This window comes from Myotis daubentonii, chromosome 5 (assembly GCF_963259705.1).
Source record: "Myotis daubentonii chromosome 5, mMyoDau2.1, whole genome shotgun sequence".
In the NCBI taxonomy this organism is placed as follows: Eukaryota; Metazoa; Chordata; class Mammalia; order Chiroptera; family Vespertilionidae; genus Myotis; species Myotis daubentonii.
In genome coordinates, this window is record NC_081844.1 from 89,801,672 (window position 1) to 89,828,015 (window position 26,344).

Below are 26,344 nucleotides of genomic sequence, written 5' to 3' on the forward strand. Positions count from 1 at the left end.
AGAAGCCCAGCTGACCATGAAGGGAGGGAGATTAGAGCGATATGGCTGCGAGCCAAGGACTGCCAGCAAACCACCAGAAACCAGGAAGAGGCAAGGAAGGCTTCTCCCTAGGTGTCATAGGGAGCACAGCCATGCAGACGCACCCTGATTTTGGACTTCAAGCCTCCGGAATCATGACACAATAAGTGTCTGCTCTCTGAGGCCACCGAGTTTGTGGTAGTTTGTAAGGGCAGCCCTAGGAAACCATTACAGACCACATGAGCGATAAGCACACCATGTCACCTACTCACCCTCTACTGGAAACATGAACCTGGGAATCATTAGTATTCAGAGATAATACTGGTGACATGTGCAGAAAGTTAGCATGTCCCAAAGGGAAAAGCAAAGAGATCTTCATGGAGGAGGTGGCATGTGACTGGGGGCTTTGAAGCAAGGAATTTTGACAGGAGGTGGGAAGAGCATCCCAGGTTGAGGAAAACCCATTCACAAATGGGCTATTGATTACATTGGAGACAAGTTTAGGAGAAAGTTATTCCATGTGAATGAATGCGGAATGATGTTGCATCTTCTCATTCATTCATCATTTGTCTATTTTTCCTCTAGCATTAATAATAAAATTATATATATAAAAGCCCAGCGACCGAAAGGCAGAATGACCAGAACGATTAGTCGACCAGTCCCTATGACGCGCACTGACCACCAGGGGGCAGACACTCAATGCAGGAGCTGCCCCCTGGTGGTCACTGCCTCCCACAGTGGGAGCGCCACTCGACTGACTGGGATGAGCAGTGGGAGCAGCCGCTAGCAGGCCAGGGTGAGGCCGAGTCTCTGTACCTATCAAATACCTGAGACAACCCAGACTCTGGCCTGACCCCACCAGCTGACTGCAGGCCCTCTAAGGTGTGTTCTAGAAAGAGCACGGGGAGCTGGCATAGGCAGATGGCAAGAGGGGACGTGACTGTGGAGGCTGCCCTGATGGCTGAGGACCCTGGAACACGGCTGCCCTGAACATCCCTGATGGTGTCACCGATCTGGCATCACACATCAAGGACATTCACCGAGTGGCTTTGGGGTGCAAAGCTCTCCATCAAGTCCCTCCAGAACATAGAACATGCCTTTACCCAAGACATTACCCTGAAATACCATCTCAGACTAATTTCATCATTCAGCAGCCGCTCAGAGGGCTGGTCCACAGCCGCTCGGCTGACTGGGATGAGCAGTGCTCCCACAGTGGGCCAATCCCTGCAGGCCACGCCCCCCACCAGTGCACAAATCTGTGCACTGGGCTTCTAGTAACAATAATAAATGCTTACTGAGCTTTTATTATATGCTCATGTGAAAAGTCCACCTTTAATCTTCACCCACCTACCTAAGTCTGAGTGACTTGCCCAGCTCATTCAGCTGACAGGCACAGCAGAGCCAGGGTTCAGGGCCGGCCCTGTGACTGCAGGGCCATGGCCCTCACTGCTCTAGTTAGTGCCTGACGCTGTAGGGAGACCCATGCAGGTCTGTGGTGGAGGGGTCCGGCAGCCATGAGAAGGCGCAGGTGATCAGGCTGTGGGCGAGGTGCTCCCCAGACTTTCCTCTGTGAAGGAGGAGAAATGTTCCCTCACCAAAGGTCAGCTAAGGAACAGGTCCTGCAGCTCCAGGGCAGGAGGTGGGGCTGCTGACCTGCTGAACCAGGAAAAGGTCACCAAGCTGCTGGCTCCGACCTCGCCCAGAACAGCTGACTGCTCTTTCCCAAAAGGCAGTTTCCTGTTTCGGGGCTCCCACAGCAAACCCGGGGTCAAGAGCAGGCAACCAAAGCCTCAGCCTGGAAAATTTGCAGTGAAAGTGTCCACTCCTCTAAGCATTGTTCTCATTCCCAACCCATTATTTTCCATCAGAAAGTTTAATGTCAGGAATTAGATTACTATTCCTGTCATACCAGCCAATTTTAAAGGTAAAGAAACTGAGTCTCAGAAATATGAAATGATTCATTCAATACTTTCAGGTAATTTTGTGGCAAACCCTATATTAGAACTCAGACCCCAGGACTCAGTTCCGTGTGTTTCCACAAAACATGCCAACACTAATCAGTTCATGTTCTAAAATTAAGTTCTGTGCGGAGAGGCTAGGACAGGGTGTGTGTGTGTATCAAGTACAAAATACAAGCCAGGACTGACTCTCCCCACCACTCCCAGGGAAAGGAATTTCTCTCAGCCCAGCTTATCTTTCTGGGAAATTCAGGTTTTCAGGCATCCGACCCGGTGAGTGGGGTAGGAAGGAGGAGCCCTTCTACCCACCCAGCCAGTCCACCTCAGCTGTCTTTCCTCTCGCCTGGGCAACCAGATACCTGGGCAGTCTGCACGGCAGGAAGTCCTGAGAAATGGAAGGAACTTAAAACGCCCATCAATATGGGAGGAGCCAAGTAATGATGGTGTGTTTAGTCAGCAGTGAAAAAGAATGAAGCCGGTCTACATGTGGAGTCCAGGAAGGATCTTTAATACACATTACAAAGCAAAAACTGAAGAGACTGCACACAGCATGGTCACGTTGATGTACAAAATCACACCACGTATGTGACTTTGGATGGATGTGTAGGGAAAGGACCACATCAGCCTGATCATGGGGGTCCATCTATTCACTCCACAATCGGGCTGCGGGCCTTGGGCTGGGGGAGGGGATCCACAGAGAGCGGAGCAGACAACAGACGAGAGTTTCTGTAGCGGGTGAGGGAGGGACGGAGGATAGGGAAGGGGAAGGGACACGATGTCCTTATATTTATGTACTTCTGTGTTATGGCAAATTTTCCAGCTAGACTGTTGCATGATGATGTCATAATAAATACAAAACTATATGATCAAAGAGAAGTAGGTATTAGTAGTAGGAGGAGGAATGCACATGTAGGCACAGTGTACCAGGGGTGCTCATGGGAGGGCTCCTGTTTGTCTTTCAAGCTGTTACTCTTGACCTTACTGGAGGGATGGTCTCTAGGACCGGGCATCCCAGAAGGATGATACCAAGTAGAGAGCGTCAGGCACAGTGTCCACAGCATCACAGATGGAAGAAAGCATATTCCAGTAACAAAGGCCCCCCCCACCCCCCGCAGTTTCCTGATGGCCCTCAGAGAGCACTGCCTGGGCCGCTACTGTTCCGGAGGAGGCAACATTTGAATAGGAGGGTCATCTTCTGGAGCCAAAGCCATGAATATAGCTGCGCTGTCTTCTGTGAAAGTGGCCTTCTAGACATGACCTTTACACCCTCCTGCCCTGGTCGAGTGCCTCTCTCTGACCAGCAGCCTGTTCTGAGGGCCCTCGCTCTAGCTGGGAACCTGGGTGGTAACAGAGGACGCCTCTTTTCTTCTGGAAGGTGCCACCTCTCTGCCCAGGCAGTCTAACCCCGAGCAGACAGCACAGTTACATGGATTGCACGAAAGGACACACCCTTCCCCACCCTGGCACCTCCCAGTCTTTGGGTTCGTCTTCTGTCTTCTCTGGACAAAAATATCAGCCAGACAAGCTATTGGCCAGCGGGGTAACAGAAACCTTACCAGCACTCTGATGTGCTTCTGCCTCTTGGTGTCCGTTTGGGCAGAGATTTGTGACCGGAAGACCAGAGTTCAAATCCCGGTTCTGCCATTTTCCACTGGTATGCTCTTCCACATACTTCCTCCTTCAAAAATAACAATGATAATAATTAAGTGAAGATTACAAAAAAGTTCTACTTCACAAAATGGTTGTGAGGATTTTCAAAGTTTTTTATATTTTTTATTGAATTTATTGGGTGGCCATCCTATCTAATAAAAGAGAAAAATGGTAATTGGCGTACGACGATACCCTTTTCATTGGCTAATCAGGGCTATATGCAAATTAACTGCCAACTATGATTGGCAGTTAACTGCCAACTATGATTGGCAGTTAACTGCCAACTATGATTGGCAGTTAACTGCCAACTATGATTGGCAGTTAACTGCCAACTAAGATTGGCAGTTAACTGCCAACAAGATGGCGGTTAATTTGCATATGTAGGCACAATGCAGGGAGGCGAAAGGGAAAGCAGGAAGAAGCCCCCTGCCCCTGACAATGATCGGAAACCCAGGGGGGAGCTAAGAGCTGGGGGGCAGGGCAAAGGCGGCCCTGGGGCCGCCTTTGCCCTGCCCCCCAGCCATGATCGGAGAATCAGGCGCCTTTGCCGCCCTGGCCAGTGATAGCAGGAAGTAGGGGTGGAGCCAGCGATGGGAGCTGGACACGGTCGAAGCTGGCAGTCCCGGGAGCTAGGGGTCCCTTGCCTGGGCCTAAAGCGGAGCCCACGATCGCGGGGCCGCTGCAGCTGCGGGTCCCCGCTGCCCGGGCCGGACACCTAGGCCAGAGGCCTCAGGCCTGGTCAAGGGGCCGATCCGGTGATTGGTGATCGGAGGGTGATGAGGGTCAACTCCTCTGGCCGAGGCATCAGGCCTGGGCGGGGGGCTGAGCCGGGGATTGGGGGTATATGATGGTCCCCTTGCCCGGGCCTGAAGCCTGGGTCAGAGGCGTCAGGCTTGGGCAGGGGGTGGAGCAAGCGATCAGAGGGAGATGGGGGTCCCCTGCCCAGGCATGATTCCTGGGCCAGAGGCCTCAGGCCTGGGCGGGGGCAAGAGCCAGTGATCAGGGGGAGATGGGGGTCCCCTGTCCAAGCCTGACACCTCTGTCAGAGGCGTCAGGCCTGGGCAAGGGGCTGATCAGGCGATCGGAGGGTGATGGGGGTCTACGCCTCTGGCCGAGGCATCAGGCCTGGCCAAGGGGCCGATCCTGCGATTGGAGGGTGATGGGGGTCAACGCCTGAGGGCTCCCAGTATGTGAGAGGGGGCAGGCTGGGCTGAGGGACACTCCCCCACACACACACCCAGTGCACGAATTTCGTGCACCGGGCCCCTAGTTGGTTAATAAAATTATACAGATTTCCATTTAAAAGTTTTTATAGGTGTCTGTCTTTCACTTGTGCAAACCTTGTAAGTACGTGTGTATATGTGTGTGCATGCACACGTGCACAATCACTGCTCTACTCATCTTCTAGATGGGCCTGGAGCTGATAGGATTTTGAGGGGACAGGGCATCCAGGCAAACAGCATGTGCCTGTCAGCTGTGACACAGACCAAATCTCAGTCCCAAACAGAAAGCCTACAAGGAAAAAAGCATCCAAGTAAAACCAGATCCACCTGTCCTCGGAGATAATCAGAAAGATTCCTTTAGGTTACCTGGGGCGAAGGCATGCAGTCTAGACCACCCTAACTGCATTTCTGTCCTCACCCCTCACCTGGCGAGCAGTTTCGAAGACATGAGTTTTACAAGCTGTTTACTTAAGAAAGATGAAATCTCATGTTCAACTATTTTCACTGTTATAGCATTTGACTTTGTGATCTAATAAAGCTGTTTAAAGCAAAAGGACATGTGTCTCTCTTCTTTTCGAGGTGTCTTCATTGATACACTTCACGGGGTGACCTTGGGCAAACCAGCCATTTCCCCTTCAGTGCTTTCCCCTCTTCCTTTGAGTCCCCACACCACCGGGTCTTGCTCCTATGAAGATTCTGTCCCAGTCCCTCTCCCTCTGGAAGTGGGGTACCCAGATCTCCATCCAGCCGTCCAATACAGCTCTGTAATTTGTTCACAGCTCTGAAACACTGTCCCCTCCTTTGTTCCACTTACTGTACTTCTATTAATAGACCCAAGCTTACATCACAGCCTGCTGGGTCAGGAGATAGCTCATATTCCATTTACTTGGAGAGATTCATCAAAATTCAGATGCCTCGATCTTGTTCAGCCCCAACAAATCAGAATCTCTGGAGGCAGAATCCTTAGCGGTTTTCTTTCAGAGCCATTTCGGGTGAGTCTAATGTGCATATGGATTTTGGCAAATAATGTCCCAGTCAGGCCCAGGTGTAGATTTCAGGGGTCTATATGCCCAGCACATCTTTCTTAATATTCTGATCCATGCAAAGGTAATTAAAAACCTTAACCACAGTGGGGGAAGGGGGGTGGGGGGAGGGGGCAGCACATTCAGGTACAGTCCACTCCTCAGTAAAAAGAATCTGAGCGGTTCCCTTTCACTCCTCAAAGTTCAGCGTCCACAAATAATGAAATGACAACTTATACAGGAAGTTCCCTATTGATGAAACCCTTCAACTCACTACATCCTCACACCATACCCATGACATAGGAGTTGAACCTGCCATGTAGGAAGTGATGAAAGGGTTGTCTGAGAGAAGTCAGGTGACTTCTCTAAGGCCTAGTTTGCTAGTTATTGGTAGAGATGGATTTTCTTGAACATCCAAGCCTGCGCCAGCACATACAGGAGCTTTCACCACTTGAGACATCCAGGAGAACATGAACCAGACACAAACACACAGCGCCCCAACCCCCAGCTCCTTCCTCAAGCAGCATTTGTCTAATAACAAAAACAAGAATTATTCAAAATGACACGTGACCACATATGTGCAGGAGTCAAGCAAATAAGCAAAACAAGGCACTTAAGAGGTTTCAGCAATGCGTGAGCACCTGGGAAAAGTAGGAAAGAAAAGCCACTTAAATACAGGGTGCCAGGGCTTTCAGCCTGTGATATGGATCTGAGTTACCTGGCGTGGGAGGCAGAATATGTCCCCCTCCCCAAGCATGCCCCAATCCTTAGAATCTATGAACATGTTACTTTACGTGGCTAAGGGGACTTTGTTGATATAATTAAAAAATTTGAGAAGGGGAGATTTGGGGGATTACCCAGATATAATCACTAGGGTCCTTGTAAATGGGAGGTAGGAGGGTTAGAGTCAGAAGATGGGTGACAAAACTAGAAGGGGGCAGAATCAGAGAAAGAGAGCTGAAGACGCTACTGCAATGTTGGCTCTAGATCAGGGGTGGGCAAACTTTTTGACTTAAGGGCCACAATGGGTTCTTAAACTGGACCGGAGGGCCGGAACAAAAGCATGGATGGAGTGTTTGTGTGAACTAATATAAATTCAAAGTAAACATCATTACATAAAAGGGTACGGTCTTTTTTTTTTTTTTTAGTTTTATTCATTTCAAACGGGCCGGATCCGGCCGGCAGGCCATAGTTTGCCCACGGTTGGCCTAGATGGAAAAAGGGACGATGAGCCCAGAAACGTGGGAAGCCTCTAAAGTTAGAAAAAGGAAGGAATCGATTCTCCCCTGGAACTTCCAAAAGGCTACGGCCCTGCCAATACCTAGGCCTTGGCCCAGTGAGAATCACTTCAGACCCTGACATCCAGAACTATAAAATAATGCATCTGTGTTGTTCCAAGCCAGGAAGTGTGTAGTGTGTTACAGCAGCCACAGAAACAGATACACCAGGAACCAGTAAGACACAGACCCTCATCTGGGCCCAGGATTAGTAGTGAGAGGCTCTGAGGGGAGCTTGCCGGTGTTGGCTGTGTGCTGTCTTGGAACCACACTGATCATGGAGGCCATCAGCAACTCCCTGCAGCCTCAATGTCTGGAGGCCTCCAGTTAGCATGGGGGTTAGCATGAGGATTAGCATGAGGATTAGCATGGGGGTTAGCATGGGGGTTAGCATGGGGGTTAGCATGGGGGTTAGCATGGGGGTTAGCATGGGGTGGGTGCATGACCTGCAGACCTCTGAGTTCCCTCCCTCTGATCCATTCCATTAATAATGGTGCCGATCTCTCATCAGTCTTCCTCTCAAATCACCTATTCTGAGAGGTACCCCTTCAATTCCCTATTTCTTCCCCCTGTTTATTTACTTCACAGATTACAATCCTAAATCTGGGTGTTAGTTTATCACCCTTCTCCTCCTGTTTCTGCTGCCCCACCCCTGGCGCAAAATGGGCACTCCTATGTGAGTGAATGAATGAACTCAAAAAGTAAGGAATCCTTTAGTTCTTTTTCAAAAGATGTCTGCCAAAGTCTCTCGCATCTTGTATTTGTAAAATTGAATTTCTTTAAAGCTACATAATCCAAAAGTTTACACTGATCCAGGGAGCTTTGTTCTCTCAGACTGGGTCTACATTCCAAGCAGATAAAATCAGCCTGAATACTGATCGTCCCCATCCATGTTCTAGATCTCTCCCCAAATCTGAAAAGCCTGCTGAAGCAGGTGGGTTCCCAAGAAGGAGACTCTGAGTCGAAGATTTGCCGGCAGAAAGCGTATGGAGACATGCTCACAGGGTCCACTCAGGTGGGGAGTGAGGGAAACAGGAGTGGGCAGAGGGAGGAGTGGGCTGCAATGCAGACCCAACAGAGTTCTCAGCTGGTTCCTGCAGGGAGCTCAGGAGTAGGCATGGCCCTTCAGAGTTGTCCCGGCCCCAGGGCACAGATAACAACCAGTCACTGGACTGGTTACAGCTCTGTAATGGTCAGTCCTTGAGGGCAGACTGGCCCACAAGGGAGCATGATGTGGGGACAGCAGTTCTCGGCAAGTCCCTGATAAGAACTCAGCTGAGAGCTGCCAACCTCGAAAGCTTCCAGCCGCTGGGAGAAGGAGTGGGCCAGTCATGGTAGGTGGGAATCGAGGCAGGCTCCAAGCATGCCTTTGGTTTCCTCAGTCACTGGTGGGGGGGAAATCTATTAAATCGGACTAAGCCCAGGATGGAGCTCTGTGTCACACCCATATGAAGTGGGGTAGAATAGACTAAGGATGAAAGAGAGAAAAATGCTGCCCAGCCAGCGTGACTCAGTGGTTGAGCATTGACCTATGACCCAGGAGGTCATGGCTCAATTCCAAGTTAGGGCCTAGGTTGCAGGCTCGATCCCCAGTAGGGCGTGCAGGAGGCAGCCCATCAATGATTCTCTCTCATCATTAATGTCTCTTTCTCTCCCTCTCCCTTCATCTCTGAAATCAATAAAAATGTATTTTTCAAGAGAGAGAGAGGAAAGGATGCTGATGTAGAAGAGTCCAGAGAGAGAAAAACTGAGATGGATTGAGGGTGCACAGACAGCCTGACTTGGAAACAAGGTTCTTCTGAGATGGGGCCTCAGGAGAATGTGATGCGTGGAAGTGTCGACAGTATGGAGGAATGAGGTGTGCATCTGCGTCAGTTCACGGGAGAAGACTACAATATAAACAAGGAGAAGGGGGAAATGGTACACAGGGCAGCATGATAAGAAGCCAATTGAAAAGGAATAAGAACATTGCTGGGCACAGTGAAGGGCAGGCTAGGCTGGCATTGGGAGTTGGCCAGGGCCCAGTCACAGGAGTCTATGTCTTTCCCCAGGAGGCTGGAATAGAGCAGGGACAGCTCAGAGCTGACAAAGCAAGTTGTGACAGCGGACACGGGATGAGAGAATCCGGGGGCTGGTGAGAGAGTCACTGAAATAGGGACCTCGGACTCAAGCTGGATGAGGAGGCCAAGGGTGTGGGAAAGGACATGAGAATAGAGACAGATCTTGACATGAGGTCATGAGAAGAATATCCAGCAGATTCGGGAGGGTTTGGGGAGTGGGAGAGCAGGTGGAGGGTACAGAGGGGAATTTCAGGGATCGTGGAGGATGAAGAGGAGGGTGGAGAGGGAAGTACTATCCTTCAGGAAAGCAGGTGTTCTGTTTAAAGCTGTGACATTACAGTAGTGATAAATGCATGAAGGAGTTCTAACCACATATTGAATAAAAATGCAAGCTGACTTTCAAACCACTTCACCTCTAACCAAAGCTCAGTCCCCTCTCCAAAGGCAACCACAGGCAACCTGGAGTATTATTCTAGAACGCTGACTGCATTCCAGTCAACATATTTGGGACCCCATTTCTGTACCAAAAAAAATTACATATATACATATATATGTGTATGTGTTAAATACATGCATTATATATACATATAAACAGGGGTGGGAAAAGTAGCTTTACAGTTGTGACTACACAAAAGAGTCTATTCTTGTATTATTACTTATTTATTGTTGTATTATTTTCTATACAAACAACTGCAAACCTACTTTGCCCACCCTGTATATATTCCTAAATAGGATCATATTCTATATAGTAACTCACTCACTGCTTCACTCGTGGCACCAGAATTGCCCACAGTGTGAGACTGACAGCTCCAACTTGGATGGTTTCACTGGACTTGCGGCTCCATCTCCAAGTGAGAAAGGCGGGGCTCTTGAGGAGAAGGGAGCCTCCGTGAGGGCAGCCCAGGCCCCGGCCTGTGAGGGTGAGGCCACCGCCATGGGCGAAGCTGGCCCAGAAACCTCTCCTCCTTCCCCTGGGCAAAGGCAGAGCAGTGTGGCCTGAAGGCTTTGCCACATGGTTTTCCAACATCTAGAAATGCTTTCCTGTTTCTGGGTGAGAGTTGTTAATCTTCCTTCCTGGAGTCTAAATAAAGTTCAAAACAAACTTCTAAACAAAGGGGCCCTCTGCTCCTAGGTCTCGACTCCACTCCCTGGAGAGGAGCGGCCAAGATGCTAGGATCCTGACGACTTTTGCAGCCGAGCCCCGCAGAATCCCACCCCAGGCTTCCTCTGGCACCTTCCTGGTGGCCACCAATTGTTATGGACATCCTCCTGTGGGTAGCCTTTTATTTCTACTGGCCCCTTTCTTCATGTCCTCATAATTGTGCAGGGAAAAGAAAACGGTTTTCCCAACAGAAGTTACATGGGGCTTTCAAATGGCCCAAGGTCCCATGTCTCTCCTAAGAGCCTAATTTATCAGCATGCAGCTGGACAGGTGACAAGGATCCTAGACTAAGAGAGGTGAGGGGCCCCCATTGGAGCCCGATGCTGCTCCTGCCTCAATGTGAGGCCAAGTGGCTGAGCGGCTGGTCCAAGAGCAAGGCTCTTCAGCACCACATGGGAATGCAGCCCCTGCCTGTAGGCTTCCCAGAGTGGCTGTGTGTGTGTGTGTGGGGGGGGGGAGCGGGCTTAAAATATCCCTGGAAGAACCTTGCTGGGAGGCACTGGGTGTATTTCATTAAACTGAGTCCACACAAATGGGGAAAATGTTTGGCCTTAGAAAGGAAAATTGATCTCAACCAGAAATCAAGGGAAGGGATTCAAGATCCTTTCACCTTCGCATATGAATTTATGCTGCTTCGGAAGCACGTTCACTCAGATCCTTCAGAAGATACTAGTACTGGTAATAAACAGTGCCAGACCTCCGACCTGCCACCTTCTGCACTGCACCCTGGGATGTGGTAGGAGACCATAGACCCTGGTTGCTCATGGCCGAATCCTGACTCATCATCTCATTGGTTCATCATGTAGCCTGCTCCAAAGTAAGAACTGTCACCAGCTCATCTGCACAGAACTAGGCTGAACAAAGTGGGAGTAAAAATGCCCCTCCCCATAGCACCTTCTCTCATGAGAAGCGAAGCCCTTCCCTTAACCCCATCCTTTCCTTGAGACAACATGGTCCCCAGTTTCATGGGAAATGAAGAAGAGGTTACCATAGTGTAAGAGTTAGAGGGGAACCATTAAATAAAATTTCTTTACGGTTAGGAGATTTCAGCAAAAACACCTAGGGAGAGGTGACAACATTGAGAAATCATGAAGCAAGGCTGAGTCTAGTCAGGAGGCTGCTTGTCCAACTGTGACAACAAGTCCCTTGTGAATCACTAAGAAAAGAATGGAATTGCTAAGGGATGGGACGTGGGGTTGAAGGAATGTCAGGGGCTGGAGGAAAAGGAGCGCAAACAATAGAGATCTTTATGCCTATCCTGCTAGGGGTAAGCCAAGCTTGGCTAAAGCCAACTTTCCTACTGCAGACTTGATATGGAAGCAAAGAATTTTCTAACCAGAAGTTCTTTTAGAAAGCATATAGTCTAGACCAGTGGTTCTCAACCTTCTGGCCCTTTCAATACAGTTCCTCATGTTGTGACCCAACCATAAAATTATTTTCGTTGCTACTTCATAACTGTAATGTTGCTACTGTTATGAATCATAATGTAAATATCTGATATGCAGGATGGTCTTAGGCGACCCCTGTGAAAAGGTTGTTCTACTGCGAAAGGGGTCGCGACCCACAGATTGAGAACCGCTGGTCTAGACTGATCTAGATAAAGCCCCCATTCTGAACCATTTTAAAAAATAAATATTAAATAAATTAAATTACATTAAAATATAAGTATGACTTGGAGTTCAATAATTAACAAGGATTACTTCCTGTGTATTCTGAACAAGGCACTGACCTGAGTGCTTCATGTACACTATCTCATTTAATTGCAAAAAGGTGGTGTGAGGCAGCACTATTATTATTCCCTTTTTACAGGTGGAGACACAGGCACAAGAAGATGAAGCACTTGCTGCTACAGAGCAGCCAAAGTGCTCCCCCGCCCCCCGTTTAAAGCCAGGTGGAGGGGAGGGTGTAGCGTGGAGAAGGGTCAGGAGCCCTGTCACTTGTCCTTCTCCCCGACATCTCAGATGACCTGTTTGGAAACCTCATAAGAAAACCAGAAGATAAACTGAATCACTCAAGGCCAAGGTAAGCAAAGATAAATGCTGTAATACATATTTAGCTTTAAAGAAAGAACAGGATATGCCTGGGGTCCGGATACAAGTGTGGAAATCAAAGTCCTATGGGCAAGTGGGAGCAGGTGCCATGGAGAACCCGGAGGGCCAGCCAGGACATGGTCCTTGGATCTGGGGCTGGCTCTCAAATGCCCACCCCCTTACTAGACATGACCTTGGGCCTCTGGGAAGCAGGGGAGCGGGAACGTTGCTCCCTGTGTAAAGCCTGAAGTCTCTAAGTGCTGCTTATTCTATCAAAAAAAGAATTAGAAAACTTCCTCCCACCTCCCAAGGACACCCTGAAGAAGCCACGCATCTGTCTGAAGCCTTATATGCAAAAATCCAGCACCCAGGCCTGCTCCTTGAGAAGGTACAGGATCTGAATTTACTATGCACTCTCCAGTCAGCGGAGTTAGTGATGTCAATTATCTAGGCAAACAACAGAAACAACTGCAAAAATTACTCTATAAAGGTTCCCTTCACAATGTGATGCCAGGAGAAGCCCATTTTTTAACTGTTAAAGAACAGTTCTGAGTAGTTTATTGTTAAAGAGATACAAATCACACAACAAAATTAATTACTGAGAGAGAAAACTGGCAGATGCCACCAGCCAGTGAATTACCATGGTGAGGATGGGAAATAAAAAAAAACTGAAAATGAAAGAGGACTAAAATAAGCAAGGGACTCCTATATAATAAAAGCCTAATATGCTAAGTGTCTAACCTTTTGTTCAACCGTTCAACCAGTCACTATGAAGTGCACTGACCACCAGGGGGCAGATGCTCCAACTGGTATGTTAGCTTGCTGCTGGGATCTGGCCGATTGGGACAGGGCAAGACAGGCCGGACATGCTCTGAAGCCCTCCCGTGGTCCCTCCCCAGCCCCAGTCGGTGGGGTCCCTTGGCCTAGCCTGCACCCTCTCACAATCCAGGACACCTTGGGGGATGTTGGAGAGCCAGTTTCAACCCGATCCCCCCAGGCCAGGCCAAGGGACCCCACCAGTACACGAATCTGTGCACCAGGCCTCTAGTGCGATATAAAAGAATTTAAAAATGGGGAACCATAATGAAGGAATAGAGTATTATGAAAAAAAGGAACAGACAAATTTGATAAATAGCCAAATAAAACTCCATAAAAAAAACACACACACACATTGTAGTTAAGGACCCACTGGTGTGTTCAGGTTAACACACTGGGTAAGGATTCAATAGAGCAGAGGGGAAAATAGGGAACCTGAACACAGATCTGCAGGAATCACACAAAAGGCAGCATAGAAAAAAAGTGGAGAAACTATGAAAGAATTACCCAAGATGCGAGATAGAATGAGATGCCCCACATAATCTAATAGAGCTTCCAGAAGGAGAAACTGAGTCACTAGTCACAGGGAAATGACTAAGACTATTCCAGAATTGAAGACATGTATATTCAGATTTAAAAAGCACACCAAGTTCTGAAGAGAAGAAATAAAAATAATAGATTTTTTTAAATATATGATTTGTATTTCTTTAATGGTTTTATCTGTTCAGGTTTTTCTCCTAATCCTTTCTGAGTGTAATTTCTATTTCATCTAAATGTTTAGTTTTGTAGAATGAAAGAATTAAATAAAAATTAAGAACATAAATTTAAAAAATAGAAAACAAAGACGATAGAAAGAAGGAAATAATGCTGAATGGAAAAATTAATGAAACATCTCTATGTTTTAAGAGCTTGTTTTTGAGCCGCTGCTGTAAGAATCAGTTACTAATGCTGGCCTCTGCTTGCTTCCATGACAAATAGGCCACTTTCCGTGTGCAGGTCAGAAGTCTGCTCCTGGGTGATTTCATGCTAGTACATTTCCTATGTATGTGGTCAGTAGTGCCTTCCAAGGGAGATGTCCCAGACAAGGAGTGGGAAAAGGATGGAGACTTCAGTAAATGATGGACCATCTTCAGAAACCTGACACCAAACAAACATGGGCTAAGAGTGACACCCAGTGGCCAAACACCAGCACAGCCCACAGGAATGATTCCCAGGACTTCCACCCCTGACTGCTGCTTGTGTCCAGGATGTTTGTGGGGTCCCCCTGACTGCTGCTTCAGGGAGGTCTGTAATCCAGAGAGTGCCTTGTGGGGATGCAATGAGCCAGTTCCCCTCTCCTCCCCTCCTTGCACCCCTCCCTGTCTCCTGGCTCATTTTCCCTTTCCCTACCACGTGTGCAGTCTCTGCAGCATTGGGTCTCACAGGTGACAAGTGTAGGACAACAGAGGACACTGTGGAAATAAGGAGAAGGTCTCATGCCACCACTGTGGTACAGGGGCTGATGTTCTCCAGGGTGAGAGTGTATCCCCGACAACTGAGCAGCTAAAATGGGAAAATTAATTTAATTAATTTAGGTAATTGATACGTTGTCCTCCCTGGAGAAGGTAGGCAAACCATCTCCCACCAGAGTAGTCCTGTGCTGTGGACACAGCGCATGCCCCGACAACCCTATGGATAAACCCAGCAGCCTGAGCCTGCTGTATGCAGATCAGTCCCCCATCTCTTTCCCAAAGCTATGGCCTAGGGCAGTGATGGCGAACCTATGACATGCGTGTCAGAGGTGACACGCGAACTCATTTTTTTTATTGATTTTTCTTTGTTAAATGGCATTTAAATATATAAAATAAATATCAAAAATATAAGTCTTTGCTTTACTATGGTTGCAAATATCAAAAAATTTCTTTATGTGATAACACACCAGAGTTAAGTTAGGGTTTTTCAAAATGCTGACACGCCGAGCTCAAAAGGTTCGCCATCACTGGCCTAGGGCATCTGGAACTTTTCTATTTTGAACTGCTTCTTTGCTCTTTTTCTGGACTAGTTTCTTAATTTTAAAAATCTATCAATTATACATCTACTTCAGTACCTTGCATTTGGTAGGTAATCAATAACTGTTTGCCAGTTTTGCTTGTTTTTCTAATAAAGAAGGCTCTCCTTGGAGATGAAGAAGACAAATTTTTCACATGGCATTTCAGAGGAATGGTTAACATTTGCTTTAGATTTATTTACAGGTAATTTGATATATTTCAAAAGCCATCCATCCACATCCTCTTTGGGGATTTACTTCTTGCAATTTTTAGAGTCAGATTAAATCCTTCATGTCAAGTGTTACAGATTACCTGAGCTGGGAAGAGGCTGTCTCTTTGCCTGTTCCATGCTTTTCCAAACTTCTGCTTTTGACTGTAACTAGCCATGGTCCAATTGTCTTTTCTCCTCGAGGACAGATCATTCCATCAAGAATCAGCTAACAGAATCAGTATGAGACCAGTGACATGGGAGCATAAGTCAGTGGAGCTTGAGAGAGAGAGAGAGAGAGAGAGAGAGAGAGAGAGAGAGAGAGAGAGAGACCATAAAGGGAAAGAACTGAGGTGAACCATGGAGGATGCAGAAGATCTTGAGTGAAGATTGGATGGAGGGCATAAAAGTAATGGGAAAGATATGGATGAAGACTTGGCAGTCAGACATGCAATGTATGTTTGGCAGATAATACAAAGTCTATATCCACTATGCAGCCCCCCCCCCCCCGCCCCCGCAGCCATTATATGGAATGGAGTACTGTGAGTCATGATGATGGGGGGTGGGGTGAAAATGGCAGCCAAATTCTGAAGCATGTTTATGTCAGTCTGAAGGGATTTAAATTAACCTTGCAGGAAATGGAGAGTGATAGAAGACCTGTCAGCAAGTAAATGTCATAGATAAAGTGAATACCCTTGCAATGTATTTGGCTGTGGTGTCTAGATGATCTGCAGATGACGTACGAGTTTGAGCATGGGTCATATTCTTCCATAAATTAGACTACCTTGGAAAATGTGCTACGTGCATAGAAAAAAAACTGTCTACTCTATAATTATAGGACATAGTGTTCTATAAATAGCAATTACATCAAGCTGGTTCAGTGTTCTCAGATCATCTTTATTTTTACTGACTTTTTGTGTTCTTTCAATTGTGTGTGATTTTTTTGTTCTTTTAATTATTGAGAGAGAGTGTTAAAATCCCCAGCTGTGAATTTATTTCTCCCTTTAATTGTTTCAAGTGGTTCTTTGTATATTTTAAAGATCTATTATTCAGCACACCCATTAATGATTGTATGCCTTTTTGTGTCCTACTACAGCCACCCCAGCCTTCTTGGGCAATATCTTCCACAATATCTTTTTCAACTCATTTTCTTTAAACCTATCTTTAAGGTATATATCTGATGAATAGCATATAACGGGGCCTCATTATTTTAAAAAATCAATTCTGACAATCTCTCTCTTTTAATTAAAGTGTGGTTTTACAGTCTTCTGGTCCCCATGGTTTGTGATGAGACGTCAAAGGTATTTGAAATGGATATTTTTTTAAAGAAAAATTACTCATGGCACTTATGATGATGAGGCTTTATTCAAGTAGACACGACTGCTATGGAGTTTTTAACAGGGGAGAGGGATCAGGCTCAACTCCAAACACAAGGACAAGTGGCCATTTCTAGCCAAGGAGCAGGGTGGGGTCAGTAAATGGAAAATTACTCAGAGGAAACTTCAGGGCTAGTAGGATTCTTGTAAGACCTACTTAAGAGGGTTCTTGCTGAAGGCAAGCAAGGATGAGCAGATATTGTTTTAAATATATATTTTTATTGATTTCGGAGAGGAAGGGAGAGGGAGAGAAAGCTAGAAACATCAATGATGAAAGAGAATCATTGATCAGCTGCCTCCCACATGTCCCCTACTGGGGATTGAATCTGCAAACTGGGACCTTCAGTCTGCAGGCCAACGCTCTATTCACTGAGCAAACCAGCTAGGGCGAGGACGATCAGATATTAAGGGTAGAGGATGAGGAGTTTGATCAGATGTTGAGATGATCAGATGCTGAATGGAGAATGTTTGCTAAGCTGACTCATCAGTATTCTTGCTAAAACTGGACTGAGGACACCATGGACAGAGACCACGGTCAGGGCCTCGTCAGAAAGAGGACTCACAGGAGTATGATTCACATTTGGTCTTACAGGTGAGAGGATGGAGGACCGGGTCTGCTGAGGCTACAAGTATCCACCAAACACTGGTCACACAGACCAACCTCTCTTTCGTTTTGGATAGTCAACAGAGCAGGGGAGTACAGTCAACACAGTGAGCTAACCTTTAGGAAAGCCTCCCTCTGTGAGATTTCCATAAGGAGGTGGAGCAAACACGGGCTGAATGTGTAAGGTTAGACAGAGTGATGACTGCAGTTGACTGCCAATATGCTACTTAATGCTTCCTTGGATGCTATTTTCTGAGCAGGTTCTTAGTCTCAGCTCTCGTTCCAAATCAGGCCAAAATTTATTAAAGTTTTGGATGAAGTCACCAATTCACTCCTTTAAGTAATACTGAATGAGCACCTACTCTGTAGTGAGCACTAGTAACACTATGAAAGAAATCAGAGCCCCTGCCATCACAGAACCCACAATCCACTGGGAAGTTAGGTGCAAGCAAATGACTGTGCAGTAAGCGCTACGACAGGGCGGAAAGTGAGTACTATAAGAGCATGTAAAAGAGGAGTTTCCTCCAGGCGAGGAAATCGGGAAAGGCTTCCCTACAGAAGTAACTCCTACACTAATCTCTGAAAGATGAGAACGAGTCACATAGACAAAGATGGAAGGGACAAGCATCCCAGAGACCAGCATGTCCCTGAGAGGCCCTGCGCCAGGCGGGACTGTGCCTAGTGACACAGTGAGAGCAAATAAAGGGCCAATGAGCAGAGCGTACAGGAAGCAGTTAGGAGCTGTATTTATCTGCCAAAATGTAAGCTCCATGAGGACAGAGAATTTTTATTACTTTGCTCACAGCTGTATCCCCAGTTGCTAGAACTGCGCCTAACACACAGTAGATATTCAGAAATATTGAATGAATGAATGAACGAATGAACGAACGAACGCTGGTGTGTGAAGCTAATAGAGTACATAGGGGATATGAACAACAGAAATTTTGAAGAGTTTTAGGCAATGGGATGCTGCTACCAGACCTCTCTGTTTTGTAGAGATTAGCTTGGCTCCTGTGTAGTGACAACACTGGAGGGGGCAGGAGTAGATATAGGGGACCAGCTAAGATGAGCATTCCTTTTTTTGGATGAAGGAAGCTCAATCTAGGCTGTGGCACTGCAGAGAGAGCAAAGTGAAGAGTATCAAGGGATGTTCAGAGGACTGGGTGAGGGACTCCTGGACACAAATTGGTCAAAGGCATTGGTGAGGGGGGAGAGAGGGTGCACGGGAAAATGGAATCTGAATTCACCATCATCTCAAAACGTTTGGAGGAAATGTCACAAGCAAATTAAATAAATGGCAAAACTCTTAACTCAAAATACATTCAAAAATACAATGACACAAGTACAAGTGGGGGAAATGGCTAAAAATAAAATGTAAGAAACACTTCAGAGTACTTTCAAGCTCTAAGTGTGAAGGACGCGTAAATGAGGGTACCACACGCTGACGCTGACTGCAGGGTAGGCCCTGGAGGAGAATTGCTGTAAAAGTAAACAAAGTGGCAAATGGAAAATCCTGCTGTCGGGGCCAGCTGCTGAGGCCACACACTCAGCTCTAGGTGACAGATATTAAAGCAGACATTCATTGACCAGAACTCACTGAGAAAAGGGCAACTAATAAAACAGGAAAGAAAGTTAGTACGTGAAGAAATACCTACGTTAACAGGAGATATTTAGCAAGCAGGTGAGAAAACTCAGAAGGAATAGTCACATTTAAGTGTTTAAAGGCTCTTAGGAAGGTGAGAGATTGCACTTCTGTGGCCTATGGGAGCCTCATCCACGGTGGGTGTTACAGGAACAAAAATTTCCACTCAGCGACAGAAAGCATTTTCTAAATGAATGTGTCCCAAAATAGAAGTCCCAGCCAGCCCGGGGCCTCCCTTGGGGAGAATAAGCAGATGAAAGCCAAGAGAAGCCAGGGCCAGGTCATGAAATGCAGGGCCTGTGTTTCCGGCGGCTTGGAGACTGGACTTGATCCTCAGAGCTAAGGGGAAGCCTGAGAGCGTTGTGAGGAGGACGCAGCCTGGTCTGGTTTACATCCCGGGGGGACCTCTCCAGTGATGAGGACGGGCTGACGCTGGCCTCATCAGCGTGGTCGGAGTGCCCAGAGCAGTCGCCAGCTCACATCCAGGTGCTGGTACTTTGATGAGGATTTCATTGAATCTACAGTTCATTTTGGGGAGAACTGATATCTTGACAACACTGAGCCTCCCAAGCCATGAACACAGTGTGTCTGTCCATATATTTAGGTCTAGTTTGATTGCTCTTGTCAATGTTTTCTGTATGTGAGCATAGGATTCCGGCATGGATTTTGTTAGACGTATCTCTGTGTTTTGGGTGCTACTGTAGTGTATTGTTTATAGATTCTTTAGGATTTCCTATGTAGGTAATCGTGTCATCTGCAAATAAAGTCAATTTTTTTTCCTTTCCAATCTGTACACCATTTATTTCCTGTTCTTTCTTCAACATAATTTTGAACAATGGGTATCCTTGTCTTGTTTCTAATCTTAGGGAGAAAGCAGTCTTTCAACATTAAGTATTTTCATACTTGACCTTTATGAGGGTGAAGAAGCTCCCTGTTGTTTCAAGTTTCTTGAGAGATTTTATTATTAACAGATACTGAATTTTACTAAAATGCTTTTTCTACATATATTGGGATAATCATGAGGGTTTTTTTCTTATCTTTTCTGTTTATATAATTAATTACGTTGATTTTTCAAATACTGAACTAATTTTGCATTCCCAGGATAAACCCACTTGTTCATGATGTGTTATTCTTTTTATATATTGCTGGATTCTATTTGACATGGTCTCACCACGGTGGTTAGTGCCTGATATCGTCAGGGAGACCCATGCAGGTCTGCGGTGGAGGGGCCCCGCAGCCATCAGAAGGCACAGGTGACCAGGCTGCGGGCGAGGTGCTCCCCAGACTTTCCTCTGTGAGGAAGGGGAAACGTGCCCTCACCAAAGGTCAGCTGAGGAACAGGTCCTGCAGCTCCAGGACGGAGGTGAGGCTGCTGACCTGCTGAACCAGGAACAGGGCACCAAGCTGCTGGCTCTGACCTCGCCCAGAACAGCTGATTGCTCTTTCCCAAAAGGCAGTTTCCTGTTTCGTAGCTCCCACAGCAAACCCGGGGTCAAGAGCAGGCAACCAAAGCCTCAGCCTGAAAGGTTAGCAGGGAATGTATCCTTTGACAGTGATCTCTCCACTCCTCTATGCATTGTTCTTGTCTCAACCCATTTTAAAGGTAAAGAAACTGAGTCTCATAAAGACAACATCATTCATTCAATACTTTCAGGTAATTTTGTGGCAAACCTATATTAGAACTCAGGACTCTCAGTTCCCTGTGCTTCCACAAAACATGCTACACTAATCAGTCATGTTCTACAATTAAGTTCCATGGGGAGAGGCTGGGGCAGGGTGTGTGTGTGTCAAGCGCAAAATACAAGCCAGGACTGACTCTCCCCACCACTCCCAGGGAAAGGAATTTCTCTCAGCCCAGCTTATCTTTCTGGGAAATTCAGGTTTTCAGGCATCCGACCCGGTGAGTGGGGTAGGAAGGAGGAGCCCTTCTACCCACCCAGCCAGTCCACCTCAGCTGTCTTTCCTCTCGCCTGGGCAACCAGATGCCTGGGCAGGCTGCACGGCAGGAAGTCCTGAGAAATGGAAGGAACTTAAATGACCATCAATATGGAAAAGGTCAAGTAATGATGGTGTGTTTAGTCATCAATGAAAAAGAATGAAACCGGTCTACATGTGGAGTCTAGGAAGGATCTTTAATACACATTACAAAGCAAAAACTGAAGAGACCTGCACACAGCCTGGTCACATTGATGTACAAAATCACACCACGTATGAGACTTTGGATGTGTAGGAAAAGGACCACCTCAGCCTGATGATGGAGGTCCATTCATTCATCTACAAGGTGTGGGGACTCAGCTATGATTTTTGTCTTCATAGTCTAATGCAGCGGTTCTCAACCTGTGGGTCATGACCCCTTTGGCGATCAAACGACCCTTTCACAGGGGTCGCCTAAGACCATCCTGTGTATCAGATATTTACATTACGATTCATAACAGTAGCAACATTGCAGTTATGAAGTAGCAACGAAAATAATTTTATGGTTGGGTCACAACATGAGGAACTGTATTTGAAGGGCCAGAAGGTTGAGAACCACTGGTCTAATGGATCTATTTTAGTGATGAGGAAAATATAAGTGGCTCTGTCTCATTCTTTTCCTGCATGACCTTGAACAAGTCAAACATGTCTTCTTTCTGTCCCTTCCCCTCTTCCCTATATGACATGGCTGAGTCCCCACACTGTGCCAATCTTGCTCCTTGGGACTTTGGCCAAGTTCATGTGGAAAGGGCATGCCCAAATCAGTCCCCAGGTGTCCCCTCCCTCATTTCACTCACTATCCTTTGATTGTAGCCCACAGTTACTCAGGAGACGGTTCTAGAATCACACCTTGAGAAACATGCCACAGACCAGTGCTCCTGAAACAGGTTGCACACCTGTCTGCACTTCCGACTTGGACAGATTCATCAAAAGGCAGGTTCCCAGACCTTGTCCTGTCCGGTGAATCACTGAAGCCCCTGAAAGAGGGACCCTGGAAATGTTTTATATACCTTCTCAGTGATTCTGATTAGCTGAAATGTTGGTCAATGCTGCCCCAGGGGTTCCTTTCACGGGGCGGGGGGCAGGTGTATAGACTTCAAGGGTCCTCAAGGCTGGGCTCTCCTTTCTTAATTTGATCCACACCAAAATTAATTTAAAGCTTTCACCAGCAGGGGGCAGCACGGGCAGGGCATTTGAGCTGCAGAGAAAATAATCTGCATACAGAGATCACAAATATCAACCTATAATTGTACAGGAGGCCCCCGTTTATGATGCTCCTCCAAAGTCATCGACTCCTTAAACCCTTGTTCCATGCCTGTGAAGCAGCAGGCCTTTGTGTGAGAAGTCAGGTGACTTCTCTAAGATCATATTTCTAACACTTGGTAGGGGTAGGTTTTTCCACACATTCGTGGGGAGGAAAGGGGGATGAGAGGGAAGGAATCATGTACAGTAGGTTCACCCTTTAAAACTTCTAAGAGGCCCTGGCCTGGTAGCTCAGTTGGTTAGCACGTAGTCCCGGTTCTCCAAGGTTGCAGGTATGATCTCCACTCAGGAGACATACAAGAATCAACCAATGAGTGCATAAGTAAATGGAACAACAAATATCTCTCTCTCTCTCTCTCTCTCTCTCTCTCTCTCTCTCTCCTCTCTCTCTCTCTCCCTCTCTCTCTCTCTCTCTCCCCCCCTCTCCCTCTCTTTCTTATTAAATAATTTTTTAAAGTTTAACTTTTAAGAGAACATGTACCAGAAACACAGACACACACACACACACACACCCCACAACGTTCATTCCCAAACCTCAGCTCCACTTCACCAATTCTGCCTAATAATAAAGTCCAGATGCTTCTCACCTACACAAACCACATTCCTATAGCAGTTAAACAAACAAGAGGAACAAACTGATCCACATACTTATGTATGCACAGTCAACAAAAGTAAGAGTGAATAAGAAAAAACCATTTAAATCATAGGCTGGTTCTAAATTCTTAAAGTGTATTTGAATATCATAGATTACTACTTCAGAGAGGAAGGGAGAGGGAGGGAGGGAGAGGGAGAGAGAGAGGGAGAGGCAGAAACATCAATAATGAGAGAGAACCATCAATTGGCTGGCTGCTTCCTGCACGCCCCACACTAGGGATCAAGCCTATAATCTGGGCATGTGCCCTGAGTGGGAATCGAACCGTGAGCTCCTGGTTCATAAGTTGATGCTCAACCATTGAGTCACACCAGCTTGGCCATCTGGCAATCTTATCAAAATGCAGATTCTGATTCTGTAGAACCGAGGCAGGGCCTGACTTTTGCATTTTCCAGCAAGCTCCCAGGTGATGCAGTGGCTGCTGGTCCACAGGCCACACTTTAAGAAGTAGTAGTCTATGTCATCCACTGCCATTCCCTTCCACGGAGAGACCTCAATGAGCACAAGATGGGAGCAAGGAACTGCTACCTGCTTCAATCCTTGCCTTTCACTGTGTGAGCATCTCTCCCCACTGAGAGCCACTCTAGTGTTTAAAGACACATATTGATCACACATGCCCCCTAAACTAAGCCCATCAATTAACTTCAAACTCACCTGAGGAAACTATGATCTCATCCCTTAGCTCCCGGCTTCCAAGTCATTCCAAGAATGATTTTAACTGAGTGAGATTTTGAGGTGCTAACCTCCAAAATGACATAAGTCCCATGTATGCAAAACTATATTGGCTTAGAGCAAAGGAAAATTTTGTGTGAGTGTTTCATTTTGATTTTTTCATTACTCAAGTCCCTTTGTTGAAATTATCCAGCCCAAATTTCAGTGGTGCTACTGTCAAGAAAACCTGCTCTGTACAACTCATACTGATCCAAATCTTTGGCAACTTATTGAATGATTATTTGAGTATTTCCACAGATCAGGGAAAAGAGCAATAATATAGGCAGCCACTCAAATTAGACACTTTCCCATTGGGCAGGGAAGTTTAGTGGCTGAAGGGTCCAGTGGTTGGGTTTGAATGCCAGTTCTGCTGATGGCAAGCTGGACACAATTGGACAGGTTATACAAATTTCTCAACTTTAATTTCTCAGACATCAAATGGCCATAAGCCCCATGAGGACAGGAACTATCTCTACTTGTGGCAGCAAAGTATATACATTCTCCTGGCACATAGTAAGTGGTTATATGTTTATGGAAGAAATAAATGGGACCTTACTTCCTTATAACAATCATTTATTCATTCTGATGTTGGTTGCTATTTTAAATTCTTGATTAGAGACTTGAATGTTAGGGGTTACCATTATTAGCTGTACCTTGTCCTGGCAGAGCCAACTAGCACTCCGGGATATGTGTAATGTCCTTTGCTATGTGGTGTACAGTATTGGTTGTGGGAAAACTGTAGGTTCTGGCATCAGACCACCGGGCTTCAAATCTCAGCTCCACCACTACACGAGCTTTGATGTTCTACTTACTCTCTCTCTAAGCCTCAGCTTCTTCATTTGAAAAACAGGAGTAATAACAATTCCTATCTCACAGGGCTCTTGGAAAAATTCAAGCTAAATGAGATAATGGATGCAAAGTCCTCAGCACCATGTCTGCTGCACAGCACACAGCCAGCTCCCAAGAAAGAGGCTTTGTTGTGCTTTTGGCCTCAGGCCTCCAAATCAAGGGCACCTGCTCTGTTACCTCTGCAAAAAGACGAGGAGGCGCAGCTCTGAAATCAGAACCTGGCCCCAGAGACCACGCTGAGCGGGCTCCCTCCTGCTGGGTGGCAAATCAGGAGCCCGCCCCTCTCTCCCCGCTCCTCCATGTGCCTGAAGGAGCAGCGCTGGGACGAGCATTCCATCCTGTTCCACGTGCCCACTTAGTCACACTCCGAACACAGCCCCAGTGACTAGATGCACGGCATTTGCATCCTGCTAAAGGGCCCAAAGACACCAATAAAGATGTCAACGCTGAAAATTGTTTGGAGAGCAAAGAAACAAATGAGGAGAGAAAAGTGCAGCCTTTGATTCAATAATGAATTTTGCATAAAGGCCTGTATCACAGAGCGCCAGAGAACAAACTGCCACACGCGCTGTATTCCATTTTTTATGAGTCAGGAAAAGGTGGGGGGAGGACTGACATAAGGAACATAGTAAAGAAAGTGTATTCAAGCATATATCTTGATTGAGCACGTGGACCAAAGCCATTTATATTTTATAGCTGGTGAGAGCCTGGAGCTGAAGAGGAGCATCTAGTCCAGGGGTGGGCAAACTTTTTGGCTCGAGGGCCACAATGGGTTCTTAAACTGGACCGGAGGGCCGGAACAAAAGCATGGATGGAGTGTTTGTGTGAACTAATATAAATTCAAAGTAAACATCATTACATAAAAGGGTATGGTCTTTTTTTTTTTTAGTTTTATTCACTTCAAACGGGCCGGATCCGGCCCGCGGGCCGTAGTCTGCCCACGGCTGATCTAGTCCAATCCGTTCACCTTTGAGATGAGCCAACTGGAGCCCCTGGGCATCAAGCAACAGGCCCCACACCTTTAGCCTCATGGCGCCCGACTTGGGAAGAGGAGCCAGGGGCTTGTTTCCTGGTTCAACCCTGCCTGACTCGGGGATTTGACCCCTGGCTGTAAGGACTGGCAGGAAGCGTGGAGGCCTTCTCCAAGTGCACTTCACATTCATCCAAGCGATCTTTCCTGAGCACGGACTGTGGGCCAGATGCCATGCTTGGTCCTTGGACAGACCAGGTGTCCGCTCCTAATGCACATACCTTCCAGTGGACAACACAGCCCATAAAAGTGCACAAATGAATTGTCCAACATCACTTCTGGGGGGTTCCATGCTCTGGGGGAAATAAACAATACACCGTGGCAGAGAGGGACTGATGGGGGAAGGACAGCTTAGCAGGACTCACTAGGAAACAACATTCACTGGAGATGAGCTCTGAACCATGAGAAGGAGCCAGTCACATGGAAGTCAGAGGAAAGGGGGTTCAAGTCAGAAGGAACAGCCACCCCAGGCAAGTGTGGGAGGCAGAGCGAACAGAAAGGAAGCCTGTGTCGCTGGAAGAGAGTGGGCAAGGGGAGATGCCAGGAGGGGAGGTGGTAGCCGTGGGCAAGGCACAGGCTGGGGCTACAGGCACCTACCTGCCCAAGGCCCCTCTGGAAGGTGGAAACAGGACTGAGAGGCCAACTGGGGCCTCCAGGCTCCCTGCTTTTATGGTTCTGTGTCACCGGTGCTGTGCAGGCCCCTCCAGCATGCTGACTCGCCAGGGTGGTTACAGGAGGACCCTGCCACACTGGACTGTGGCCACACTGTGCTCCCACGCAGGACCTAGCCCG

The 26,344-nt window shown here is 47.0% G+C and overlaps 1 protein-coding gene across 3 annotated transcripts in view; it reads right to left on the reverse strand.

Annotated features, from left to right (window-relative positions):
• SH3TC2 (SH3 domain and tetratricopeptide repeats 2) overlaps positions 1-26,344 on the reverse strand; it is a 96,142-nt gene that overhangs the window by 52,949 nt on the left and 16,849 nt on the right. For all 3 annotated transcript variants that reach the window (XM_059698844.1, XM_059698843.1, XM_059698850.1), the window contains exons 2-3: positions 14,606-14,758; positions 3,533-3,654 (exon numbers count right to left, since the gene is read on the reverse strand). In XM_059698844.1, the coding sequence (XP_059554827.1) occupies positions 3,533-3,654; positions 14,606-14,628 (145 nt within the window). In that variant the 5' untranslated portion in view covers positions 14,629-14,758. The remainder of the gene's footprint in view (positions 1-3,532; positions 3,655-14,605; positions 14,759-26,344) is intronic.